Source organism: Dendropsophus ebraccatus, chromosome 3, assembly GCF_027789765.1.
Source record: "Dendropsophus ebraccatus isolate aDenEbr1 chromosome 3, aDenEbr1.pat, whole genome shotgun sequence".
In the NCBI taxonomy this organism is placed as follows: Eukaryota; Metazoa; Chordata; class Amphibia; order Anura; family Hylidae; genus Dendropsophus; species Dendropsophus ebraccatus.
The window spans coordinates 77,324,333-77,351,732 of record NC_091456.1 but is presented as its reverse complement, the minus strand read 5'-3'; the positions used below and the strand labels follow the sequence as shown (position 1 = coordinate 77,351,732).

The following is a 27,400-nucleotide window of genomic DNA, read 5'->3' as shown; positions in this document are numbered from 1 at the left end:
CAGGACCCCCTACTCCATCTATACAGTACATGTATATAGAGGACCCCCTACTCCATCTATACAGTACATGTATATACAGGGCCCCCTACTCCATCTATACCGTACATGTATATACAGGGCCCCCTACTCCATCCATACATTACATGTATATACAGGGCACTACAGGTATACCAAACTTTGACTGGGTAACACTGCCATACCAGACCTGACCAATACCACCATACTGTGCTGGATAACACTGTCATACCAGACCTGACCAATACCACCAAACTGTGACTGGAGGACACTGCCATACCACACCTGACCAATACCGCTATACTGTGACTGTGTAACATCGCCATACCACACCTGACCAATACCGCTATACTGTGACTGGATAACACTGCCACACCAGACCTGACCAATACCACTATACTGTGACTGGATAACACCGCCACACCAGACCTGACCAATACCACCAAACTGAGACTGGGTAACACCGCCACACCAGACCTGACCAATACCGCCATACTGTGACTGGATAACACTGCCATACCAGACCTGATCAATACTGCCATATACTGTGACTGGATAACATTGCCATACCACACCTGACCAATACCGCTATACTGTGACTGGATAACACTGCCACACCAGACCTGATCAATACCGCTATACTGTGACTGGATAACACTGCCATACCAGACCTGATCAATACTGCCATATACTGTGACTGGATAACATTGCCATACCACACCTGACCAATACCGCTATACTGTGACTGGATAACACTGCCACACCAGACCTGACCAATACCGCTATACTGTGACTGGATAACACTGCCATACTAGACCTGACCAATACCACCAAACTGAGACTGGGTAACACCGCCACACCAGACCTGACCAATACCACCATACTGTGACTGCATAACACCGCTATACCAGACCTGACCAATACCACCATACTGTGACGGGATAACACTGTCATAACACACCTGACCAATACCACCATACTATGACTGGAAAAAACTGCTATACCAGACCTTACCAATACCGCCATACTGTAACTGGATAACACTGTCATACCACACCTGACCAATACCGCCATACTGTGACTGGATAACATTGCCATACCAGACCTGACCAATACCGCCATACTGTGACTGGATAACACTGCCATACCAGACCTGACCAATACCACCACACTGTGACTGGAGAACACCGCCACACCAGACCTGACCAATACCGCCATACTGTGACTGGATAACACTGCCATACCAGACATGACCAATACCGACACACTGTGACTGAATAACACTGCCATAACAGACCTGACCAATACCGCCATACTGTAACTGGATAACACCGCCATACCAGACATGACCAATACCGACACACTGTGACTGAATAACACTGCCATACCAGACCTGACCAATACCGCCATACTGTGACTGGATAACATTGCCATACCACACCTGACCAATACCGCTATACTGTGACTGGATAACACTGCCACACCAGACCTGACCAATACCGCTATACTGTGACTGGATAACACTGCCATACCAGACCTGACCAATACCACCAAACTGAGACTGGGTAACACCGCCACACCAGACCTGACCAATACCACCATACTGTGACTGGATAACACCGCTATACCAGACCTGACCAATACCACCATACTGTGACGGGATAACACTGTCATAACACACCTGACCAATACCACCATACTATGACTGGAAAAAACTGCTATACCAGACCTGACCAATACCGCCATACTGTAACTGGATAACACTGTCATATCACACCTGACCAATACCGCCATATTGTGACTGGATAACACTGCCATACCAGACCTGACCAATACCGCCATACTGTGACTGGATAACACTGCCATACCAGACCTGACCAATACCACCACACTGTGACTGGAAAACACCGCCACACCAGACCTGACCAATACCGCCATACTGTGACTGGATAACACTGCCATACTAGACATGACCAATACCGACACACTGTGACTGAATAACACTGCCATAGCAGACCTGACCAATACCGCCATACTGTGACTGGATAACACTGCCATACCAGACATGACCAATACCAACACACTGTGACTGAATAACACTGCCATACCAGACCTGACCAATACCGCCATACTGTGACTGGATAACACCGCTATACAAGACCTGACCAAAGATTTTCTGGCAAGTCTGAACGGGAGGGTACTGCCCCTCTGCAAGGTGCTACCCTACGCACCAGACCATGGGTGCCTAAAGGTAAATACAACCCTGCAGGTATACAGGACACTACAGGTATACAGGACCCCAAAACTATACACTACAAGTGCACGGGACCTCCACCAACTATATACTACAGGTATACAGGACCCCAAACTTTACACTACAGGTATACAGGACCCCAAAACTATACACTACAGGTATACAGGACCTCCACCAACTATATACTTCAGGTATACAGGACCTCCACCAACTATATACTACAGGTATACAGGACCCCAAACTATACACTACAGGTATACAGGACCCCCAAAACTATACACTACAGGTATACAGGAACTCCACCAACTATATACTACAGGTATATAGGACCCCAAACTATACACTACAGGTATACAGGACCTCAAAACTATACACTAGAGGTATACAAGACCTACACCAACTCTATACTACAGGTATACAGCACCTTCACCAACTCTTTACTACCGGTATACAGGACCCCAAAGCTATATACTACAGGTATACAGGAACTCCACCAACTATATACTACAGGTATACAGGACCCCAAACTATACACTACAGGTATACAGGACCCCAAAGCTATATACTACAGGTATACAGGAACTCCACCAACTATATACTACATGTATATAGGACCCCAAACTATACACTACAGGTATACAGGACCTCCACCAACTCTATACTACAGTTATACAGGACCCTCAAACTATGCACTACAGGTATACAGGACCCCCGAACTATATACAACAGGTATACAAGACCTCCACCAATTATACACTACAGGTATCCAGGACCCTTAAACTATAAACTACAGGTATACAAGACCTCCACCAACTATACATTACAGGTATACAGCACCAACTATATACTACAGGTATACAGGACCCCCCAACTATACAGTACAGGTATACAGGACCTTCACCAGCTGTACACTGCAGGTATACAGGACCTCCCTCAACTATACACTACAGGTATACAGCCCCCCCAACTACACACTACAGGTATACAGGACCCCCCCAACTATACACTATAGGTATACAGCCCCCCCAACTTTGCACTACAGATATGCGAGACCCCTAAAAACTATACATTGTGGGTATACAGAACCCCTCCAACTATGCACTACAGGTATACACTAATATCACTGATTAACTTAGATGAAACAATACCTTTAGCTTGGCCTCCTGGGCACCTTAGAACAAATCTAATTAACAAACTGACACTTTATAACCGAGCAGCGCCGGGTACATTTTCTAGTATAAAATATTTATTAAAAACACAACGCGTTTTGAAATCGGGCCGACTTCTTTATCAAGTGAGACACTTGATTCGCATTCGCACAACAACATCAGGTGAGAGTCTCCCATTTACTATCCTTCATTTTCATCCTTTTCAGACATCACACCATGAAGCGCTATTCACATTTGTATTTTTAGGTCAAAATGAAGCAGTGTCGCCTCCTCACCTTTTAGGAGCCATAACGCTTTAATTTTTCCACCAACAGAGCAGGTTGATGGCTTATTTATTGCGCCACGATGTCCAGTTTTTATTAGTATGATATGGGTGTAAAAGAAAAAATTTTACCACTTTTTATAATTTTTTTTCTAATATAAAATATAAAAAATATGTAATACTGGTATGTTTCCCCTGTTTTCGTTTACGCCTTTACCATACAGGAAAAATATTGTAATATTTTAATAAATTGGACAATTCTGCCAGCTTCAATATATAATATGTTTATTTGTTTATTTTTTGCATATTTTTATAATGGACATGGAGGTAATTTAAACTTTTATTAGGGGTTATTTTATAAAGGGTTTTTAAAATATTTTTTTAACTTTCTATTTTTTTTTTACACTTTTTTTTAACAATTACATATGCAATCATTAGATTGCCTGTCATTATGTCCGGCTCCAGAGACACCGATGTGCGCTGGACCGCTCACATTGGAGCGGTCCTGCACACATTTAAAGCCCCTTCGGTTCAAGAATGAGGAACCAGTGACCACTGGTGCAGAAATATACAGATTCAGTAGAATCCCCGCAGCACTCCAGTTGAAGTGCAACGCAATTACATGTGTCTACTCAAGATATATATGCGCACAGCACACCAATCAACAATTGATACATTTTGCCAGTCAATCAAGTGTAAACATAGAAAATACAAATGTCAAAGTAAATAACATATAAAACATAGTCAGGATATATAGTGTATAGGAATCAATACAGTGGGGGGATTTATGAAGACTGGGGTACTCATACACCAGTCCTAAATTAGGCCCCGCCTCCTTTCCCCTGGCTGAATTAGCTAAGAGGCGCAGCTCATACAGCAGATTTTTAAATAGAAGTAAAGTCTTTATACTTTTCTGACACCAGTTGATTTGAAAGAAAAAGATTTTTGTCGTATAACCCCTTTAAGTCAGAAAAGCTACAGAAAGCCACTGTTATGCCCAGAGGTAGTCCTTGGGGGACTCCTAAAGCTAGAGCCCCCAAGCTGTCCCTACCTACTTGCCACAGCTCCCCTAAAGATAGCGGACAACTTGGGGATGTTCCCTTCCTATGCAAAAGGTGGAAAAAACAAAACACTGATAAGACAAACAAACAGGTATGGATGGTCAGCTAGAGATGCTGGACATCCAAGTAATCACAGAGGAAACATGAGTAGAAAGAGTGGCGAGGAAGGAAGTCAATCACCTAGGTAACTAAGCTTAACTGTTAGAGGACTAGCAGAAGGAATAGAGCTGTGTTCAGACAGTGTACAAGGAACCCCCACAACACAACATCAAAGCTGAACACATCTCATGCACCGTACCCTGTGGCTGGAGCGTGGCGCAGAAACCTGAATGCGTGCTGATGTTACAGTCGCTCAATAAAAATCACTTAACCCTTTGAGGACCAAGCCCAAAATAACCCAGTGGGCCGCGCCAATTTTCATTTTTGCCCTTTCATTTTTTCCTCCTCTCCTTCTAAGAGCTCTAGCACTTTCATTTTTCTATCTACAGGGCCATGTAAGGGCTTGTTTTTTTCAGGAACAGGTGTACTTTGTAATGGCGTCTTTCATTCTACCATAACATGTATGATAAAATCCCAAAAATATTATTTATGAAGATACAAATTGGTAAAATCGGAAAAAACAATACAATATGGTAAAGTTTGGGGGGTTCCTGTGTCTACGTAATATACTATATGGTAAAAGCCACATGATACCATTATTCTATAAATCAGTCCGAACACAACCATATGCAGGTTTACACAGATTTACTAATATATATATATATTTTTTTAATAAAGTCCTTTTGTTTTTTGCAATTAATTATTAATAAAATGGGCCTATTGTGACTCATAACGGTTTTAGTTTTTCACCTACGGGGCTGTATGGGGTGTCATTTTTTTGCACCATGATCTCTATTTATTAACACCATATATAAGTAGTTTGGTACATTTTGATCACTTTTCATATTTTTTTTTATATATATAATGTAGCAACAAATCTATAATCCTGGTGCTTTTTTTTTCCTCTTTTCGTTTACGCCGTCCACCGTACGGGATGGCGATTGTTATATTTTAATATAAATTAAACACACTATTAATTACACACGCTATGGTATATAATATGTTTATTTATTTAATTATTTTTATATGTTTTATTTATATTATGGGATGGGGGGTGATTTTACCTTTTATTGGGGAGGGGCTTTGGGGTATTGTAAAAAAACATTTTTTCCTTTTTTTTTTTTTACACACTTTAAATCCCCTTGGGGGACTTTTACATGCAAACATTAGATTGCATACACTGTACAATGCTATGCCATAGGCATAGCATTGATCAGTGTACTAGGCACTCTGCTCAATGAGCCTGCCTGTGGCAGACTCAATAGGCAGATCGATGATTGGACCCCACAAAGGAAGGTAAGAGACCTCCTGCGGTCCGGCACAGCGATCGAAACCCCCGCAGTGTGCGTTTAAGGGGTTAAAGGGTTATCCAGTGCTACAAAAAAATGTCTTGTCTCCAGTTCAGGTGCGGTTTGCAATTAAGCTCCATTCACTTCAATGGAACTGAGCAGCAAAACCCCACCCAAGCTGGAGACAAGAGTGGCCATGTTTTTGCAGCGCTGTAAAAACCCCTTTATTGACAGGCTGCCATGCAATCGCTGCAGCCTGCAGTTAACGTTGAGGGCCCGGCTGCTGAATGCAGCTGACCCCACCTGCTATGAAGGGTGCTACCTGTACGCTCAGGGTCGTCTGGGAACAGGCATCCAAGGCATACACGTTCCTTCTTTTGTTGTCTAGGGGTTAAAGGGGTTATCCACCTAAAAACTAAAAAATTAAATGCCAGCTGGTCTTACTCACCAAGTCCCTCTACATATTTTGAGCCGTCCCCTGTCTTTCTAGCTGCTGCCATTCCCGAGTTACAAGTTTTTCTAACATGCTATCTATATACAAGATAGCAACCTACATTTCCCATCATGCATCTCCCTGATTGGTCCATTTGCGTACTCGCCCCCTTAGCTTTCTTTCCTGCCCACTGCTGTCATTACTATATCTATCACAGTTATTACATGGTAGTTACCCACACACCACTGCCTTCCAGTGAACACAGTATACTCAATCAGGTGGGTGGGGGCATGCATCAACAGCATCTAAACAGTTAACTGCCATGATTAGAAGTAGGGATGGTCCGAAACTACAGAGGTTCGGGTTTGTATGAACCCGAACGCTCTGCATCAGATTCCCGCTGTCTGCCCGCTCCGTGGAGCGGGTGGATACAGCGGGAGGACCGCCTGTAAAACTGGGATACAGCCTATGGCTATGGCTGGATCCCAGTTTTCCAGGCGGTCCTCCCGCTGTATCCACCCTCTCCACGGAGCGGGCAGACAGCAGGAATCATTACCGAGAGTTCGGGTTCGTACGAACCCGAACCGAACTCAGTTCGGACCATCCCTAATTAGAAGACAGCTCTAGTCCTGACAGTGCAGTGGGAGTCCAGCAATGTGTCACAGCCGGCTGCCACCACGAATGATGCGGGCGCCGCTTCTGTACTCAGGGTAAAGGAGGATTCCATGGCAGAGTTAAAGCTGGCCATATATTAGTAAGTAAGAAGTAAGCTCTTTTCATATTAAGTTTGAGAATTCCTGTCAGTATACATCAATATACTTCAAGCATATATGCACTATATATAGTGGTATTCCCTGACCATAGGTTTTATGCAAGATGTGTCTGTAAGGGAAAGTGCAGAATGCTTTTCTTTTCTGTTCAGATGAAAAAAGTATACCAATGTTCTTTTGACACCCATTAGATCCATAGGGATCTGTGGATATATCTGAGGTAGGAAACTGAATTCCTGGCACATGCACCACATATAACAATTTACAAGTAGATAGTATGCAGGTATACACTCACCGGCCACTTTATTAGGTACACCTGTCCAACTGCACGTTACCACTTAATTTCTAATCAGCCAATCACATGGCGGCAACTCACTGCATTTAGGCATGTAGACATGGTCAAGACAATCTCCTGCAGTTCAAACCGAGCATCAGTATGGGGAAGAAAGGTGATTTGAGTGCCTTTGAACGTGGCATGGTTGTTGGTGCCAGAAGGGCTGGTCTGAGTATTTCAGAAACTGCTGATCTATTGGGATTTTCACGCACAACCATCTCTAAGGTTTACAGAGAATGGTCCGAAAAAGAAAAAACATCCAGTGAGCGGCAGTTCTGTGGGCGGAAATGCCTTGTTGATGCCAGAGGTCAGAGGAGAATGGGCAGACTGGTTCGAGCTGATAGAAAGGCAACAGTGACTCAAATAGCCAACCGTTACAACCAAGGTAGGCAGAAGAGCATCTCTGAACGCAGAGTACGTCAAACTTTGAGGCAGACGGGCTACAGCAGCAGAAGACCACACCGGGTGCCACTCCTTTCAGCTAAGAACAGGAAACTGAGGCTACAATTTGCACAAGCTCATCGAAATTGGACAGTAGAAGATTGGAAAAACGTTGCCTGGTCTGATGAGTCTCGATTTCTGCTGCAACATTCGGATGGTAGGGTCAGAATTTGGCGTCAACAACATGAAAGCATGGATCCATCCTGCCTTGTATCAACGGTTCAGGCTGGTGGTGGTGGTGTCATGGTGTGGGGAATATTTTCTTGGCACTCTTTGAGCACCGTTGCAACGCCACAGCCTACCTGAGTATTGTTGCTGACCATGTCCATCCGTTTATGACCACAATGTACCCAACATCTGATGGCTACTTTCAGCAGGATAATGCGCCATGTCATAAAGCTAGAATCATCTCAGACTGGTTTCTTGAACATGACAATGAGTTCACTGTACTCAAAATGGCCTCCACAGTCACCAGATCTCAATCCAATAGAGCATCTTTGGGATGTAGTGGAACGGGAGATTCGCATCATGGATGTGCAGCCGACAAATCTGCGGCAACAGTGTGATGCCATCATGTCAATATGGACCAAAATCTCTGAGGAATGCTTCCAGCACCTTGATGTATCTATGCCACGAAGAATTGAGGCAGTTCTGAAGGCAAAAGGGGGGTCCAACCCGTTACTAGCATGGTGTACCTAATAAAGTGGCCGGTGAGTGTATATATATACAGTATGGGGGAGATTTATCAAACATGGTGTAAAGTGAAACTGGCAATCCTTGCGTGTATGCGAAGCTTCATGTATTTACTGCACCAAGGACATGTATGTATAAACTAATAAATGTATTGTTTAAATATTTTAAGGTTAAATAAGGACAAATACAGATTGTATTAAGTATTTTAATTGATGGCTCTGCATTTGTTTCAAGTTCGACGGTTGTTGGATTACTAGGCCATCTGTTGATTGATCCAAGATTGATCCAAGATGGCAATATGTAAAAGAAATTACCTACTCTAAAACAGCATGTCCAGGAGCTGTGTTAACATTGTTTCTCTTTGCAGCACATAATTTAATGAAGATATTTCCTGTGAAATAATCTGTTACACTCTCTTGAGGCCAGATGCTCAACTCTCTCGTCATGGCAGAGGTGGCCTTGGGTTAAATGTTCTACACAACAAGATTTAAAGAGGTTGTCCAGCGAATATCTTTTTCTTTCAAATTAACTGGTGTTAAAAGTTATATAGGTTTGTAATTTACTTCTATTTAAAAATCTTAAAAACTTCCCATACTTATTAGCTGCTATATGTCCTGCAGGAAGTGTTGTTTTATTTTCAGTCGGAGATAGTGCTCTCTGCTGACATTTCTGGCCGAGGCAGGAACTGTCCAGAGCAGGAAAGGTTTTCTATGAGGCTCCCCATAGAAATCCTCTCCTACTTTGGACAGTTCCTGCCTCGGCCAGAAATGTCAGCAGAGAGCACTGTCTCCGACTGAAAATAAAACAACATTTCCTGCAGGACATACACTACCGTTCAAAAGTTTGGGGTCACATTGAAATGTCCTTATTTTTGAAGGAAAAGCACTGTACTTTTCAATGAAGATAACTTTAAACTAGTCCTAACTTTAAACAAATACACTCTATACATTGCTAATGTGGTAAATGACTATTCTAGCTGCAAATGTCTGTTTTTTGGTGCAATATCTACATAGGTGTATAGAGGCCCATTTCCAGCAACTATCACTCCAGTGTTCTAAAGTACAATGTGTTTGCTCATTGGCTCAGAAGGCTAATTGATGATTAGAAAACCCTTGTGCAATCATATTCACACATCTGAAAACAGTCTAGCTCGTTACAGAAGCTACAAAACTGACCTTTCTTTGAGCAGATTGTGTTTCTGGAGCATCACATTTGTGGGGTCAATTAAACGCTCAAAATGGCCAGAAAAAGGGAACTTTCATCTGAAACTCGACAGTCTATTCTTGTTCTTAGAAATGAAGGCTATTCCATGCGAGAAATTGCTAAGAAATTGAAGATTTCCTACAACGGTGTGAACTACTCCCTTCAGAGGACAGCACAAACAGGCTCTAACTAGAGTAGAAAGTGGGAGGCCGCGTTGCACAACTAAGCAAGAAGATAAGCACATTAGAGTCTCTAGTTTGAGAAACAGACGCCTCACAGGTCCCCAACTGGCATCTTCATTAAATAGTACCTGCAAAACACCAGTGTCAACACCTACAGTGAAGAGGCGGCTGCGGGATTTTGGGCTTCAGGGCAGAGTGGCAAAGAAAAAGCCATATCTGAGACTGGCCAATAAAAGAAAAAGATTAAGATGGGCAAAAGAACACAGACATTGGACAGAGGAAGACTGGAAAGAAGTGTTGTGGACGGATGAATCCAATTTTGAGGTGTTTGGATCACAAAGAAGAACGTTTGTGAGACGCAGAACTAATGAAAAGTTGCTGGAAGAATGCCTGATGCCATCTGTTAAGCATGGTGGAGGTAATGTGATCTGGGGTTGCTTTGGTGCTGGTAAGGTGGGAGATTTGTACAGGGTAAAAGGGATTCTGAATAAGGAAGGCTATCACTGAATTTTGCAACGCCATGCTATACCCAGTGGACAGCGCTTGATTGGAGCCAATTTCATCCTACAACAGGACAATGACCCTAAACACACCTCCAAATTGTGCAAGAACTATTTACAGCAGAAGCAGGCAGCTGGTATTCTATCGGTAATGGAGTGGCCAGCGCAGTCACCAGATCTGAACCCCATTGAGCTGTTGTGGGAGCAGCTTGACCGTATGGTACGCCAGAAGTGGCCATCCAACCAATCCAACTTGTGGGAGCTGCTTCTAGAAGCGTGGGGTGCAATTTCTCCAGCTTACCTCAACAGATTAATAGCTAGAATGCCAAAGGTGTGCAATGCTGTAATTGCTGCAAAAGGTGGATTCTTTGACGAAAGCAAAGTTTGATGTAAAAACAATGTTATTTCAAATACAAATCATTATTTCTAACCTTGTCAATGTCTTGACTCTATTTTCTATTCATTTCACAACGTATGGTGGTGAATAAGTGTGACTTTTCATGGAAAACACAATTGTTTGGGTGACCCCAAACTTTTGAACGGTAGTGTATAGCAGCTAATAAGTATGGGAAGATTTTGAGATTTTTAAATAAAAGTAAATTACAAACCTATATAACATTTTGACACCAGTTAATTTGAAAGAAAAATATTTTCGCTGGACAACCCCTTTAACCCCTTACCGACAAAGGGCGTATAGGTACGCCCTATTGCCGGTAAGGGCGTTCAGAGCGGGGCCTGAAAGATCTGTATGGAGGAGTGGGACAAAATCCCTGCTGCAGTGTGTGCAAAGTTGGTCAACAACTACAGGAAACATCTGACCTCTGTAATTGCAAACAAAGGTTCCGTACCAAATATTAAATTCTGTTTTTTATTGTCAGCAGTATATTGTTATCCGTATTATTATTCTTCCAGCCATTGTTCTGCGATTAATTCAGCCCAAACCTCTTTGCGCTCAGACTCAGTTCAAACTGCGTTTCAAAGCCCTCAGCGGTGACAGGTATGCTATCTATTTTTGGTTTCAATTGGATTTGTCGTTTTTAAGAAATTTACGTTTAAAGACCCCTAAATTCCCATAGAAAATAATGGCCCATGGGAAAAAATGGCCACACTGTAAACGCTAACAGCCAATCACAGCACATATACAAATAGCTGAAACATAGCAGCCAATAGAAATTCTAAGGTCTTGTCAGTCAATGTCTCACAACATCCACACAGTCACATGTCCACTTTAGGCCAATAGAAGACGTAGAAGATGGAAGGTCCTTAACAATTTTGTTTCACTGACATGAGTAAGATTGTCATGGTAACCGAGCAATGATCTTTACCATTATAAGTAGCAGAGGTCAGTCAGTGATGTAGTAGAGCCGATACCCGCATTACGTAGCAAAGGTCAGTCAGTAAAGTAGCAAGGCAGAGGGGATGGTACCCAAGTCGCTCTTAAAGGGACGGTACCCAAGTCGCTTTTAAAGGGATGGTACCCAAGCCGCTCATAAAGGGACGCTACCCAAGTCGCTCTTAAAGGGACGCTACCCAAGTCGCTCTTAAAGGGTCAGTACTTAAGCTGGTACCTAAGTCTCTTTTAAAGGGACAATATTAAGCTGCTCTTAAAGGGACAGTATAAAGGTCACTCAAAGGTCACTCCTTAAAGGACTGTACTAAAATTGATCTTAAAGGGACTGTACCAAAGTTGCTCTGAAAGGGACTGTACCAAAGTTACTCTTTGATGATCATCAGTGATGTCAAAGATGATGTTGTCGATAAAGTTATCATTGTTGTCAATGATTGTCATCAATGATGTCATTGATGATGTTATTGATAATGTCATCAATGATGTAATCAGTGATGTTAATGATGATGTTGTCAATAATGTTATCATTGTTGTCAATGATTGTCCTCAGTGATGTCATTGATAATGTCATTGATGATGTCATCGAAGATGTCATCAATAATGTCATCAGTGATGTCAACGATGATGTTGTTGATAAAGTTATCATTGTTGTCAATGATTGTCATCAGTGACGTCATTGATGATGTCATTGATGATGTCTTCAATAATGTCATCGATTATGTCATCACTATTTGATGATGTCATCAATGATGTGATCAGTGATGTCAACGATGATGTTGTCTATAAAGTTATCATTATTGTCAATGATTGTCCTCCATGATGTCATTGATGATGTCATCGAAGATATCATCAATGATGTCATCACTATTCGATGATGTCATCGATGATGCAATAAATGATGTCATCAGTGATGTCAACGATGTTGTCGATAAAGTTATCATTGTCAATCATTATCATTGATGTCATTGATGATGTCATAGATGATGTCATCGATGATATCATTGATGATGTCATCGATGATGTCATTGAATATGTCATTAATGATGGCATTAATGATGTCATTGATGATGCCATCAGTGATGTCATCACTACTCGATGATGTCATCAATGATGTCATCAGTGATGTCAACGGTGATGTTGTCGATAAAGTTATCATATTTGTCAATGATTGTTATCAGTGATGTCGTCAATGATATCTACGATTATACCATTAATAATGTCATTAAAGTGCTTAAAAAAGCAGTATATTGTAATCCATATTCTTCTCCTTCCAGCCATTGCTCTGGGATTAATACAGCCCGAACCGCTTTGTGCACAGACTCCCTTCAAAATTAATTTCAAAGCCCTCGGTGGTGTCAGGTGTGCTATCTATTTTTCGTTTCAATTGGATTTGTCGTTTTTAATAAATTTACGTTTAAAGACCCCTAAAATAATGGCCCATTGGAAATAATGGCCACACTGTAAACACTAACAGCCAATCACAGCACATATGCAAATAGCTGAAATATAGCAGCCAATAGAAATCAATCCCTCACTGCCTCACAACATCGACACAGTCACATGTCCACTATTGACCAATAGAAGATGTAGATGGTGGAAGGTCCTTAATGATTTTGTCTCACTGACATGAGAAAGATTGTTATGGTAACCTAGCAATGATCGTTACCATTATAAGTAGCAGAGGTCAGTCAGTGATGTAGTAGAGCTGATACCCGCATGACGTAGCAGAGGTCAGTCAGTAAAGTAGCAAAGCAGAGGGGACAGTACCCAAGTCGCTCTTAATGGGACGGTACCCAAGCCGCTCTTAAAGGGACGGTACCCTGGTCTCACCCATACGTACCCGTGCGCCGGCCCCACTCTGAACTGCCGCGGTCCCGGGTGCTGCTTGTAGCCCAGAACCGCGGATATTAGCGGGCACAGTCCGACTGCCATGCCCGCTAATTAAGTAATCAGATGCAGCTGTCAAAGTTGAGTCGAGTGCCTACATCATTGACCTATGCAGAATAACTATACTGCATAGATCTCTATGAGAGATCAGTGTGCATATACTAGAAGTCCCCCAGGGGGGCTTCTAGTATAAGTGTAAAAAAAAAGTGTTTTTATTACTAAAAAGCCCCCTCCCCTGATAAAAATTTGAATCACCCCCCTTTTCCCATGTTATAAATAAAAATAAATAAATAAATAAAGATGTTTGGTATCGCCACGCGCGTAATCGCCCAAAATATTAATTTATCACATTCCTGATCTCGCATGGTAAACGGCGTAAACGCAAAAAAAAAAAAAAAAAAAAAGGTACCGATAGAAAGTAAACATCATGGCGCAAAAAATAACGCCTCACACAGCCCCATAGACCAAAGGATAAAATCGCTATAAGCCTGGAAATAGGGCGATTTTAAGGAACATATATTTGTTAACAATGGTTTGAATTTTTTAAAAGCCATCAAATAAAATAAAAGTTATACATGTTACATATTGTTGTAATCGTAACGACTTGAGGAACATATATAAGAAGTCAGTTTTACCCCAGGGCGAACAGCGTAAAAACAAAAACCCAAATTTAATTTTTTTCCTGCTTCCTTTTTGCAGTGTACTTTATGAACAAATTTAGCCTGACATTGCAAAGAACAATTAGTGGCACAAAAAATAAGGGCTCATGTGGGTTTCTAGGTGAAAAAATGCAAGTGCTATGGCCTTTTAAGCACAAGGAGGAAAAAACGAAAAATTGAAATTGGCCTGGTCCTCTAAGGGTTAAATTGACGGTACCCAAGTCGTTCTTAAAGGGAGGGACCCAAGTCTCTCTTAAAGGGATGTTACCCAAGTGGCTCTTAAAGGGGCGGTACCCAAGTCGCTCTTAAAGGGACGGTATCCAAGTCTCTCTTAAAGAGACGTTACCCTAGTCTCTTAAAGGATCAGTACTTAAGCTGGTCTTCAAAGGATGGTACCTAAGTCTCTTTTAAAGGGACAATACTTAAGCTGCTCTTAAAGGGACAGTATATAGGTCACTCAAAGCATTGGCACCAAAGTCGCTCCTTAAGGGACTGTACCAAAGTTGCTCTTAAAGGGAGGGTATCAAAGGGTTAAAGTTTCTGTTAAAGGGAAGTCACTGTTAAAAGGGCGCTCTTTTCAAGCACTATGTATTTCCCTGGAAATGCAAATCTAGTTATTTTATGCAATACAATGAAAAATAATTATTAAACAATTATAACATGGGAATCCTACATCATAAAAAAAAATTACAGACCTCTACATTCTTTGTAGGTGGGAAGCAGGAATAATGGAAAAATTTGAGAGGTGGAAAAATAATATTATGAAGTTATAAGTTGAAAAGGAAAGAAGGGGGTTGAAGAGGAAAGTCCTCTGACTTTCTGTGTGACATCGCGGGGAGGGGGGCCTCCCAGCCTCCAGCCTTAGCATAGATAAGGTGGTAGATAAAGAAGGATAGGAAAAAAGGGTGGTTTGAATTTGTTGGGGGAAGTTAGGAGTAGATGGTTGAGAGTTCTACCGGGACTGGAGGGGCTTCCCCTCTGAGAAGAAATACATATTCCCTTACGTCCCATTGGCATCACAACATATGGGGTAAATTCGCCCCTGCGAGCCCCTGGGACGAAGGAATATTTAATGAAAAAATAACAATTAAATTTTAATCCCCTCCTCCATGAGGTATAAATAGGCTCCACCCCCCCCTAGACCTCAGTCTTTTTTTACTTCGTTGCTGTTAGCCCTAGGGGACTTTGTCCCTCCTCCGTTTTTATGCTTTGTTAACCTGTTGCATTCAGGTTTTCCCTCCAGGTAATGATTGCTGGGATGCCGCTGGAGCCGGTGTCCAGGTAGTATCCTGATATTTGCTTCTGCAGGTCTTAGCTTTTAAGTTTTTCTTACCTAGTGCTTCTTGGAACGCACTCTGCGTGTCACCCGAGCCGCTGGCTTTTCTTCCAGTCGCGTTCGACTGTGGAACGCATCGGCGCTGCGTGCGTCTCAGCACTTCGGCGTCATGTCACTTCCGGGGGCCGGCAGCGGCGCACTCTCTGCATGCCGGATTAGCTGTATGTTCAAGGCAGAAGGTAAGCTGTTGCTACCTCTAGGTCTGGCTGTCTTCCTCTGGAAGGATTTTCTGTGGCTCATTTGGATCTAATAGAAAACATCTGAGTGCAAAGTGCTGTGATCTCTCTTCTATATACTTAAAAGTAAGTGTTGCTGCCACCTAGTGTCTCTTTCCGATATCACTCTAGCCAGGCTAGTGGTTTATATGTATTGTAATACATTGATTATTTGCAGATGTCTGAAATGGAGACCAGTCCTGCTGCTGGCAAAAGACCTTCTAAGGAAGCACTTCATGTACCGAGTGTGAGACTCCTCTACCTGACGGCTATGGATACCGTAGGAGGATCATTTTTTCCAGATAAGATTCATCCTTTCTTTCATAAAAATATTTATGAATGCCTAAAAATATTTATAATGCCTAAGTACGCTGTCCTTCATGCAGACCTAAACCTATGAGGAGCCTGATGTTCAGGATGTAGTTGTATGGGTCAAGGACTATGTGCAAAAGACTTTAGCGGCTAATGAGAATCGCCGCCCGTGTCCTAAGTTAAAGACCAAATGGAGTATTTCTCTCTCTACTCCCAGCCTTTGAGTATATTACTTTATGGCTGTAGGATTATGGTCATTTTCAGTTTTACTGTGATTGATGAAGTTAACTCATCATCTTCTTCTGAAACCTCTTCTACTTCTGAAGATGAGAAAGAATTATTCAGGGGGTATTTCACAGCTGATAGAATTCACAAGCTCTGCTAAGCTGTGCAAGCTGAAATACACCCTGAGGAAATAGAAGAGGATAGGATTGGTCCTCCTCAAAAAAGCCTAGGGCTTTTTCTGTGGGTAAGACTTCATTGTCTATGTTACAGGCGGAATGGAAGGAACCGGAAAAGGCTCCGGGTTTGAGCAAGAGGTTTAAGACCTTATATGTTCTCAAGGAAGAACAATGTAAGGACTGGATTGAGCCTCCAAAGGTGGACCCGGCCATAGCCAAACTGTCAAAAGGTACTGTGCTGCCTGCGGAGGACGGATCCAATCTTAAGGATCCGATGGATAGAAGGGTGGAGGTAGCCCTCAAGAGATCATATACGGCAGCGGCAGCCCAAGGGGCAGTCTCCATTTCTTCTTTTGAGGTTTCTAGAAGCCTAAGAAGATGGCTGACCAAGGTCCAGGAAAATTGGAAGGTAGAGCTAGCAGGGACAAGGTCCTTCGCTCCTTAAAAAAGGTCATTATGGCCATTGACTTCCTCTGCGATGCTGCATCTCAGGGAACAAGGTTAGCGTAAAAAAACTAGTACGCTCTCAACCGCTGCCGAAGGGCGCTATGGTTAAAACCCTGGGTTGGAGATGCTAACTCCAAAATTCAGCTCTGTAATATGGAGTTCCAGCCAGGTAGGCTGTTTGGCTCTGAGCTGGATAAATTAATGGAGGAATTGTCTGACAAGGAGGGGAAGTCCCTACCATTGTCCTATAAGAGCGGTGATTCCTTTCGCAGAGCAAAATCTCCTCAGCGAGGCAAAGGGAGATACCAGTACAGAGGTCGAGGAAGAAACTATTCCAGAAGAGGTTCCGGGAAGCAGCAGAATAAGGACACCAACAAGAAACCAGACTTCTGACGCAGAAGCTGTCCAGTGGGAACACGTCTGAGTTTGTTTCTCCCTGCCTGGGAAGAATTAAGAAAAGATGACTGGGTGTTAAATATTATTCAAAATGGTTATGTCCTTCATTTATCATCTCTTCCTCCTCCAAGATTTCTTCTGTCAAGAAATCTTAAGCCAGAAAGACACTTAGTCCTAGAGACGGAAATTCTATATCTCCTTTCCATTGAGGCTCTAGAGGATGTTCCTCTATCAGAGATCGGTCAGGGAGTTTACTCCCCAGTGTTACTAGTGCTGAAGCCATCCGGAAATTGGAGGCTTATTATAGATTTGCGATATCTCAACAGATGCATCGTAAAGAAGACTTTCCACATGGAGAACATAAGATCGGTAAAATCTATCCTCCAGGAGGGAGATTTTATGGTCACCATAGATCTACCGGATGCATATCTTCATGTACCGATTCTGAGTAATAGTAAATAGATCTGAGGGTATGTGCATATTGTTTATTTATTGACAATGCTAAAATAGGGGTATATGAAAGATGTATATGGGGAAATAACAAATGAAATGTTTTTCGAAGTGTAACATTTTTCAAAGTGATAAAAGGAAAAAATAAAATATCTTTTTTATAGGGAAAAAAAGAACTTCAGGAAACATCTGACCTCTGTAATGGCAAATGTTTCTGTACCAAATATTAAGTTCAGTTTTTTTATTGTATCACATACCTATTTCATGCAATAAAATAAAAAATAAAATATTGAAAAATCATACAATGTGAATCATACCATGTACCTACAAACAAATAATTACAAACCTCTACATTCTTTGTAGGTAGGAAAACTTGCAGTGTATCAAATACTTATGTGTATCAAAATTTGCAGTGTATCAAATACTTATTTTCCCCACTGTACATGTCAGCTAATAATAAGTAATTCCATTGAGTATTAGACCTCCTTCCAGACATGTTTGACCTCAATACGTATTCCAAGACATCTGTTGTAAAATCCCGCTCTGAAACTGATTACCCTCTTCATTGGCTAGTCTCATTTTATCTTATTAGCTTTTACAAGTGCATAAAAGCATCAGGTCATTACTCTGCACAATGGCCAGAGCTTTGCAACAAAGAATCGATCCAACGAAATCTTTAGCCAAACAACAAATGTTCCATAGTTTGTCCCAGAACAGGACTTATCTGCCAAATGTGGAGATTCTTGGAGAATGTTCTTTACAACAATAAACTCTAATATTTTGAAGTAACATTGATACAGTTCTAGATGTTAATATTTATTGAATGTCCTTGTATAACAGGGGTCCTCAACTGGCGGACCGCGGTCCGGACCGCGGAGGCCAGCTGTCCGGACCCCTGGTCAGACCTCCTAACCACCCCGGATCCGGTCCGTCCCGGGGCGGTTAGGAGGTCCCGCTCCCCACCGCACTGCCTCCCGCCCCATAGGCGTACTGTCCTTAGATGTCAGTACGCCTGTGGGGCTGGGGGCAGTGTCGGTCCGGCCCCCGGCTGATACGCGCTCTCTGGGGATGTCCCGGGGATTCCCCAGCAGAGCGCGCACCACAGACCTCGGTTTACTCTGCCGGCCTGTCCTTCCTTTTTTTTTTTTTTTTTTTTTTGTGCACTGAACCTGGAGGCACCGCAACACCAGGTCAATGCCCGGAGAGGACAGAGCAAGCTCCCCTTCCATCTCCCTGTTCTAAAAATCCATTTAATATATGGTCCCCAGACAGGGGACGCACCAGATACCAAACCGATAAGAACAGATACTACACTTGATCTTAGCCAAAAGGCCGAGAAGCGATCGGCCTGTCCTTCCTGGAAGTGCAGGCCGGCGGCGTACGCTGAGATCACTGATGCGCGCTCTGCTGGGGAATCCCCGGGACATCCCTACAGAGCGCGTATCAGCCGGGGGCCGGACCGACAGGAAGAGAAGAAGACAGCCGCAGCGGGGAACGAGGTGCTAGGTGAGTTGTTTTTGTTATTTTTTTTTCTGTCTGGGGGGCATCTACAAGGGGAGAGCGCACAGGTGGACTATATACTACAGGGGGGACCTCACAGGGGGCTATATACTACTGAGGGGGCTATATACTACTGGGGGGAGCGCACAGGGGGCTATATACTACAGGGGGGACCTCACAGGGGGCTATATACTACTGAGGGGGCTATATACTACTGGGGGGAGCGCACAGGGGGTTATATACTACAGGGGGGGACCTCACAGGGGCTATATACTACAGGGGGAAAGCACAAGGGGGGCTATATACTACTGGGGGGAGAGCACAGGAGCGCTATATACTACTGGGGGGAGCTCACAGGGGGCTATATACTACAGGGGGACAGCGCAGGGGGGGCTATATACTACAGGGGGAGCTCACAGGGGGCTATATACTACAGGGGGGAGCTCACAGGGGGGCTATATACTACTTGGGGGGAGCTCACGGGGGCTATATACTACTGGGGGGAGCTCACAGGGGGCTATATACTACAGGGGGAGAGCACAGGGGGGCTATATACTACTGGGGGGAGCTCACAGGGGGCTATATACTACTGGGGGACAGCGCACAGGGGGCTATATACTACAGGGGGAGAGCGCACAGGGGGGCTATATACTACTGGGGGGAGCTCACAGGGGGCTATATTCTACAGGGGGAGAGCGCACGGGGAGGCTATATACTACTGGGGGGAGCTCACAGGGGGCTATATACTACAGGGGGAGAGCGCACAGGGGGGCTATATACTACTGGGGGAGCAACAGGGAGGTATATACTACTGAAGGAGAGCGCACAGGGGGGGCTATACACTACTGGGGGAGCAACAGGGGGGCTATATACTACCAGGGCAGTCACCCCCTTTGTACCTAATAGCAAAGGCCTGGTGAGAGAGAAAAAAATGCAAGTTTTCCCGCTAATAAGCAGCAATTCTGTATATAAATAGTTGAACGTTTGTGACAAAGTAACAAAACACGTTTCCTACTGATGTTCAGCTCGGACCTTCACCTGACAATAGACCCCGGTAAGTGGACCTTCACTAAAAGTTGTTGAGTACCCCTGTTGTATAAGAATCCCTTTTACCCAAACATTTTATGATTAGATTACAATGAAAAGAACACAAACCATTAGTATATACTGCACATAATAACTGTCATAACTTATAACATCTATGAAAGGTGACTAGTATAGATGAGCACAATAAGCACATGCATTTGAATATCTGAGGATGGCAAAGCTGGGTGCAACCTCTTATACATCGTGTTTTGTGACAATAAAAAGGGGTTTCTTCTACTGTGCTTTGGGTTTTAAACTCTAACAACTTTCAAAATCTTTGCTGGCTCTCTGTGAATAGGGAAATGATTGTTGCTGGCAGGTACTGAAAACGTGGAGAATATTTTTGCACAGGTTAGAGATTTTTTTTAACCTAAGAAATTGACCTATCCACAAATGTATGAAATATAGTTTGGCAACCTGGCAAAACACACAAAGAACCCTTCAAAAAGTCTCATTTAAAGGGAAACTATCAGCAAGTTAGACAAATCTAACCTACTGATAGTCCCCTATTGTGCAGGAAGAACAGGATGAAAGTATGTCTCTTACCTTTAAGAACCAAGGCTTATTTTGCCTAAGCAGCTATCTGTACAGCTGCTTCATACTGTAAGGAGTAGAACACCTGTCAAAATGATGGGTGTTTTGCTCCTGCATTTTTTTGTTGTGTCTCTCCTTTTTGGTTTTCAGATATCAGTATTCTGGAGATTATGTCAGACTCTGTGGACTACACAGTTGACCAGCAGATTTTATTTGTTTGATAAAATCATTAACGAAGGGTGTGGGGTTTTTTATCTTAAATTTTTGTCACTTGTGTAATGTCTTTCTTTTTTTTTATTTTACAGGCCTAGTGTTTGTTATGGTAATGGGGGAAACCCTACAAGCTTTTTTTATTTATTTAAAAAGTGTGTAGGGTCCCCCCTCTTTTCCATATCCCATAGATAGGTAAAAAGAAAAATAGCAGCAGCCTAGTAGTACCAGGGTTCAAAGGGCTATTTATTTTGGCCCTCCCTAGCCTAATAATAGCAGCCTACCACCATCCAGTCCAGGAGCGCCATTTTTGACACTCTAAGGCTACTGGTACCAGGCTCTTCCCAGTACTCCTGTGGTGGTGGGTACTGGAGTAAAAATGTAGGTGTTAGCAATTTTATCGGCTAAAACTAAGCCCCAACTTAGTAATGGATAGTGTCTATCAGAAGCCAGTAAAGTATAAAGTATAGAAAAAATAACAATACACATTTGCAAAATGTTTTTTTATTCAACTAAAACCACCCCACACCCCTCGTTGACAGTTTTATTAATTTAAAAAATCTGCTGGTCTTCAACATAGTCCATAGAATCTGACGCAATCCCCAGGGTACCAATATCTGAAAAACAAAGAGGAGAGACACAAAAAAAGGCAGGAGCAGAACACTCAGCATTTTGACAGGTGTTCTGATCCTTACAGTATGCTGACTCTGTACAGATACAGTAGCTGCTTACAATTTGGCATCCAAGGGGTTAAGTAAGGATGTATTATATTCCCAATTAACCCCCTCAGGCCCACACTGGTCTCACAATGCACCTGTGCCAGCAAGGAAGAGGGTTAAGTGAACCCCTTCCTTGCTGGGAAGGGTGCAGTGGGTGGGGTGGGGGACTTCATACTAACCATCAGATATCTTCTTTCTTCAGCAGACCCAGCACACTGAGCTTGATGTGTGTCGGGCTCTGGCTCCTGCAAGTCCACTTAGCCAATCAGTGGCTAAGGCATGAAACTGTGCCAGGACTCCCACCACTCCAGCAACTCTTTCCTTTCTGGTGCAGGAAAATAGTAAACAAATTGAACTCATGCCCCATAGCACCACTCCCGGGTCCAATCACTGTGACGTACCCCGTTTCCAGCCGAAGATGACACAGTGGCGGATGAATTAACTCAGATGTAATTTTGGCAAGTTTTTTAAATTGATACTTATAGGATGCTCACTGTGGGGGTTAAATTGTGTGATACTTTTATTTCCAGCATTGTTATGCAGACGACAATACCAATACAATACGTCAAGCAGGTAATGTCAATCCCGCTGCGAGTATGTATTCTCATTGTAAATAACAGGCAAGGGATCTGCAGCAAATTTGCAGCGTGAAATCCGCTGTGGATCTGGCGTGTGTGTTTGTCATTCTTCTCACTAACACTAGATGTCCTCAGTGACATTGGAAAGAACAGGCCAACCAAATAATTTTTCCTACCACAATTAGGCATGCACAGTGTCTAGTACAGAGATACATTTTTTTGTTTTTAAAAGATTGCATTCAGTTTATTTACTTTTCTTAAAAGTTTTATTTATTCCCGATAGGTAATTTTTACATTTGATCATTTTCTTTTCACTGGAATACTATATATGCCTGTGCAGGTAAAGGCACATGAGTGCTCCTATATATTAACACTCATTCTGATTCCTGATAATTGGCCCATGTAAAGGGTCTTTAAAGGGAAACTAACAGCAGGTTAGAAGCATGTAACCTACTGTTTTGTCACCATAGTACACAAGGCACTGAGGATGAAGTTAATTTCCTTATGTTGGTCCTCAGCACAGTTTTCAAGAAATTGAACTTTATTCCCTGCAGAGCGCCACCCTAATTCTCATTAGGAGATGCACTGGGGGTGATAGTACTGCCCCCAGTGCACCAGCCAGGACTGGCCACAGATGGTACAGCTTCTGTGCCTGTTCCATCATTGGACGTGCCGGAATGTCCACATGCAGGAAGGGGTTAAAGAAACATTGATAGTAAGGTGTGAATCCATTTTCAGACCTTATAATGTAAGTATGCTGGCACATAAAAGTCCCACCACAGCAGTCTTTCCAGTAGCCAGATAGGCTTCGGATTAGTGGCTTAAAAGATACACTTTTCTACTTTGAATTTTTATCATGAGTATGTTTTGCCACCTAGTGAATATGAGTGTTTATTTAACGTACTATGGAGCATAAAGAGGTAATCAAAAGTTCTATGTCTAAGCGACAGTAAACTCTATCTTCTAAAAAGGAATCTTAAAAATCTGGGGGGAATTTGCTAAGCATAGAAAATGGCTGTGTTCTTCCAATTTTTGGGTAATTGCTTCATTGTTTAAAAAATAAGTGACAAATGCTGAAATGAGTGCCCACATGTAACTATTCTTTAGCTAGGTATCATTTGCAACTTTTTTTTAAAAATGTAATGTGACATCAACTCAGAGGACACTTAAGGCCCCTTTATATGGTCAATTAATGGCAAGGAGTGTTTTCTGTTATCAGCCACACATCTAATTGTGTAAGCAGGGAATGTGTGACCGAAAGCAATACATTGAAATGGCTGCACAAACGATAAAATGACCGTTTGTGGGGCCCGACCACACAATTAATCATGCCCTATAAAGCCACTGCAAATGAGCATCGGTCTGGCTGACTGGCACTCGTTTGCAGCTGTAGACAGCTGAAGAATGCGTCATTTAAAATTACCCAAATAGTCAACAGGAAATTGCTCGTCGTTCTAATAAGCACTGAAAGCCTAGTTAATCGTATACTTGAGACCAATTCACTAAACATTGTGCAACTGTTTGATAATTTGGCTTCCCTTACGTCCCATTGGCATCACAACATATGGGGTAAATTCGCCCCTGCGACGAAGGAATATTTAATGAAAAAATAACAATTAAATTTTAATCCCCTCCTCCATGAGGTATAAATAGGCTCCACCTCCCCCTAGACCTCAGTCTTTTTTTACTTCATTGCTGTTAGCCCTAGGGGACTTTGTCCCTCCTCCGTTTTTATGCTTTGTTAACCTGTTGCATTCAGGTTTTCTCTCCAGGTAATGATTGCTGGGATGCCGCTGGAGCCGGTGTCCAGGTAGTATCCTGATATTTGCTTCTGCAGGTCTTAGCTTTTAAGTTTTTCTTACCTAGTGCTTCTTGGAACGCACTCTGCGTGTCACCCGAGCGGCTGGCTTTTCTTCCAGTCGCGTTCGACTGTGGAACGCATCGGCGCTGCGTGCGTCTCAGCACTGCGGCATCAGCGTCATGTCACTTCCGGGGGCCGGCAGCGGCGAGCGCTCTCTGCATGCCGGATTAGCTGTGTGTTCAAGGCAGAAGGTAAGCTGTTGCTACCTCTAGGTCTGGCTGTCTTCCTCTGGAAGGATTTTCTGTGGCTCATTTGGATCTAATAGAAAACATCTGAGTGCAAAGTGCTGTGATCTCTCTTCTATATACTTAAAAGTAAGTGTTGCTGCCACCTAGTGTCTCTTTCTGATATCACTCTAGCCAGGCTAGTGGTTTATATGTATTGTAATACATTGATTATTTGCAGATGTCTGAAATGGAGACCAGTCCTGCTGCTGGCAAAAGACCTTCTAAGGAAGCACTTCATGTGCCGAGTGTGAGACTCCACTACCTGACGGCTATGGATACCGTAGGAGGATCATTTTTTCCAGATAAGATTCATCCTTTCTTTCATAAAAATATTTATGAATGCCTAAAAATATTTATAATGCCTAAGTACGCTGTCCTTCATGCAGACCTAAACCTATGAGGAGCCTGATGTTCAGGATGTAGTTGTATGGGTCAAGGACTATGTGCAAAAGACTTTAGCGGCTAATGAGAATCGCCGCCCGTGTCCTAAGTTAAAGACCAAATGGAGTATTTCTCTCTCTACTCCCAGCCTGTGAGTATATTACTTTATGGCTGTAGGATTATGGTCATTTTCAGTTTTACTGTGATTGATTAAGTTAACTCATCATCTTCTTCTGAAACCTCTTCTACTTCTGAAGATGAGAAAGAATTATTCAGGGGGTATTTCACAGCTGATAGAATTCACAAGCTCTGCTAAGCTGGATACTTCTTTCTTGTCAAGAACAACCTTTGCAAGATCTGTTCTTAATGCGGACGTAATAAATAACCCGCCCATTAGGGATAATGCTTGCTAATTCCCCATATGTTGTGATGCCAATGGGACATAAGGGAAGCTAAAATTATGTTAATTTGTTTTCCCTAAGACCCATTGGCATCACAAGACTCCCTCCCTGTGTTTTATGTTTCTTTATAATTAGACTGAGGTCTAGGGGGAGGTGGAGCCTATTTATACCTCACGGAGGGGATCAAAATTTAATTGTTATTTTTTCATTAAATATTCCTTCGTCCCAGGGGCTCGCAGGGGCGAATTTACCCCATATGTTGTGATGCCAATGGGTCTTAGGGAAAACAAATTAACATAATAATTTTAGCTTTATGCAAGTACATTACTTACAGGCATAAGGAGGACTGTACAAATAAGGCAGATGATAAATCCCCCCATGGAATACATAACCTTCACTCTCCGAACTTATGTTACATACAGTAGGGAAAATAAGAATTTGATGCACTGATGATTTAGCATCCTACCTACAAAGAATGGAAAGGTCTGTAATTTTTATCAGAGGTACATGTCACCTGTGAGAGGCAGAATCTAGCAAATTAATTCTAGAAAATCACATTGTATGATTTTTAAATAATTTATTATATTTATAATTTATTTTGTTGCATGAAGTATTTGATCACCTTTCAAACAGCAACAGACCTGTTAGTTCTTTAAAAAGCTCCTCCTACTCTGCACTTATTACCTGTAATAATTGTACCTGTTTGAACTCATTACCTGTATAAATCACACCTGTCCACACAATCAATCACACTCCAACCTCTCCACCATGACCAAGACCAAAGTGCTGTCTAAGGTCACCTGGGACAAAATTGTATACCTGCACAAGGCTGGGATGGGCTACAGGACAATAGGCAAACAGCTTAGTGAGAAGGCAAAAACTGTTGGCGCAAGTATTAATAAATAGAGGAAGCACAAGATGACTGTTAAAGGGGTAGTGCGGCGCTAAACAATTATTCACAAAATAACAACTTTGTAATGTATGTTATGTATGTGAATGGCCCCCTTCCCCATGTTTCCCCCCACCCACGCCAGACCCGGAAGTGTGATACACTATACTCACCTGACTCATGTCGATCCCTGTCCGCCATGTTGGGACAATGATGTCATCTTCGGGCGGCTGGCCGAACTGCTCCATCCGTCCTTCATGCCGACCCCCTCTGCCACGTTATCAGCTGCTCAGCCGCGATTGGCTGAGCATAACTATGCTCAGCCAATCGCGGCTGAGCACAGTTATGACGCAGCAGAGGGGGGGCCGGCACGAGGGATGGATGGAGCGGTTCGGCCGCCCGCCCGAAGATGACATCATTGTCCCTAGGCAAGTGTCTGGCAACTCCTCGGCAAAAAGTACTCACTAATGGTGTCTCATACTCAGGTGGGGGCGTGCATCTTGCTGACCTGTGCGTTCAAGGAAAGTGGTCCCCTAAATAAAAAATCACTCTAATCAAATGTTAAAGAACCCAAGGCGGTGAATCTACCACTTTATTTCAGCATCATCTTCATCAGAAGGCAGTCCAAGTTCAATCAGACAATCTTGCTAAGGTTTTTTACCTAAAGAAGCAGGAGTTACAAGATGCAAAGTCATGGAGAGAGTGCAGCCAGATAATGTCTTGGGCACAACACAATGACCTCTTTATTTTGGCAGTTCACATCAAGGGGACCTTGAATGTCAAGGCAGACTGGCTGAGCATAAATTGCCTCCAGGAGAATGGAGTCGGTTTCGGTCTTCAACCAAATCATGAAGTGGG

At 42.8% G+C, this 27,400-nt stretch overlaps 1 protein-coding gene and 1 non-coding gene across 2 annotated transcripts in view; both read right to left on the bottom strand.

Annotated features, from left to right (window-relative positions):
- The window catches only part of SAXO1 (stabilizer of axonemal microtubules 1), a 71,324-nt gene extending 44,581 nt beyond the window's left edge, over positions 1–26,743 (bottom strand). Inside the window, exon 1 of the mRNA XM_069963493.1 lies at positions 26,716–26,743. Within this exon, the coding sequence (XP_069819594.1) occupies positions 26,716–26,743 (28 nt within the window). The remainder of the gene's footprint in view (positions 1–26,715) is intronic.
- Positions 19,310–19,500, bottom strand: LOC138787646 (U2 spliceosomal RNA). Its single transcript, XR_011362411.1, has one exon. It is a non-coding gene; the product is annotated as a U2 spliceosomal RNA (small nuclear RNA).
- Positions 26,744–27,400: the final 657 nt, after the last annotated feature.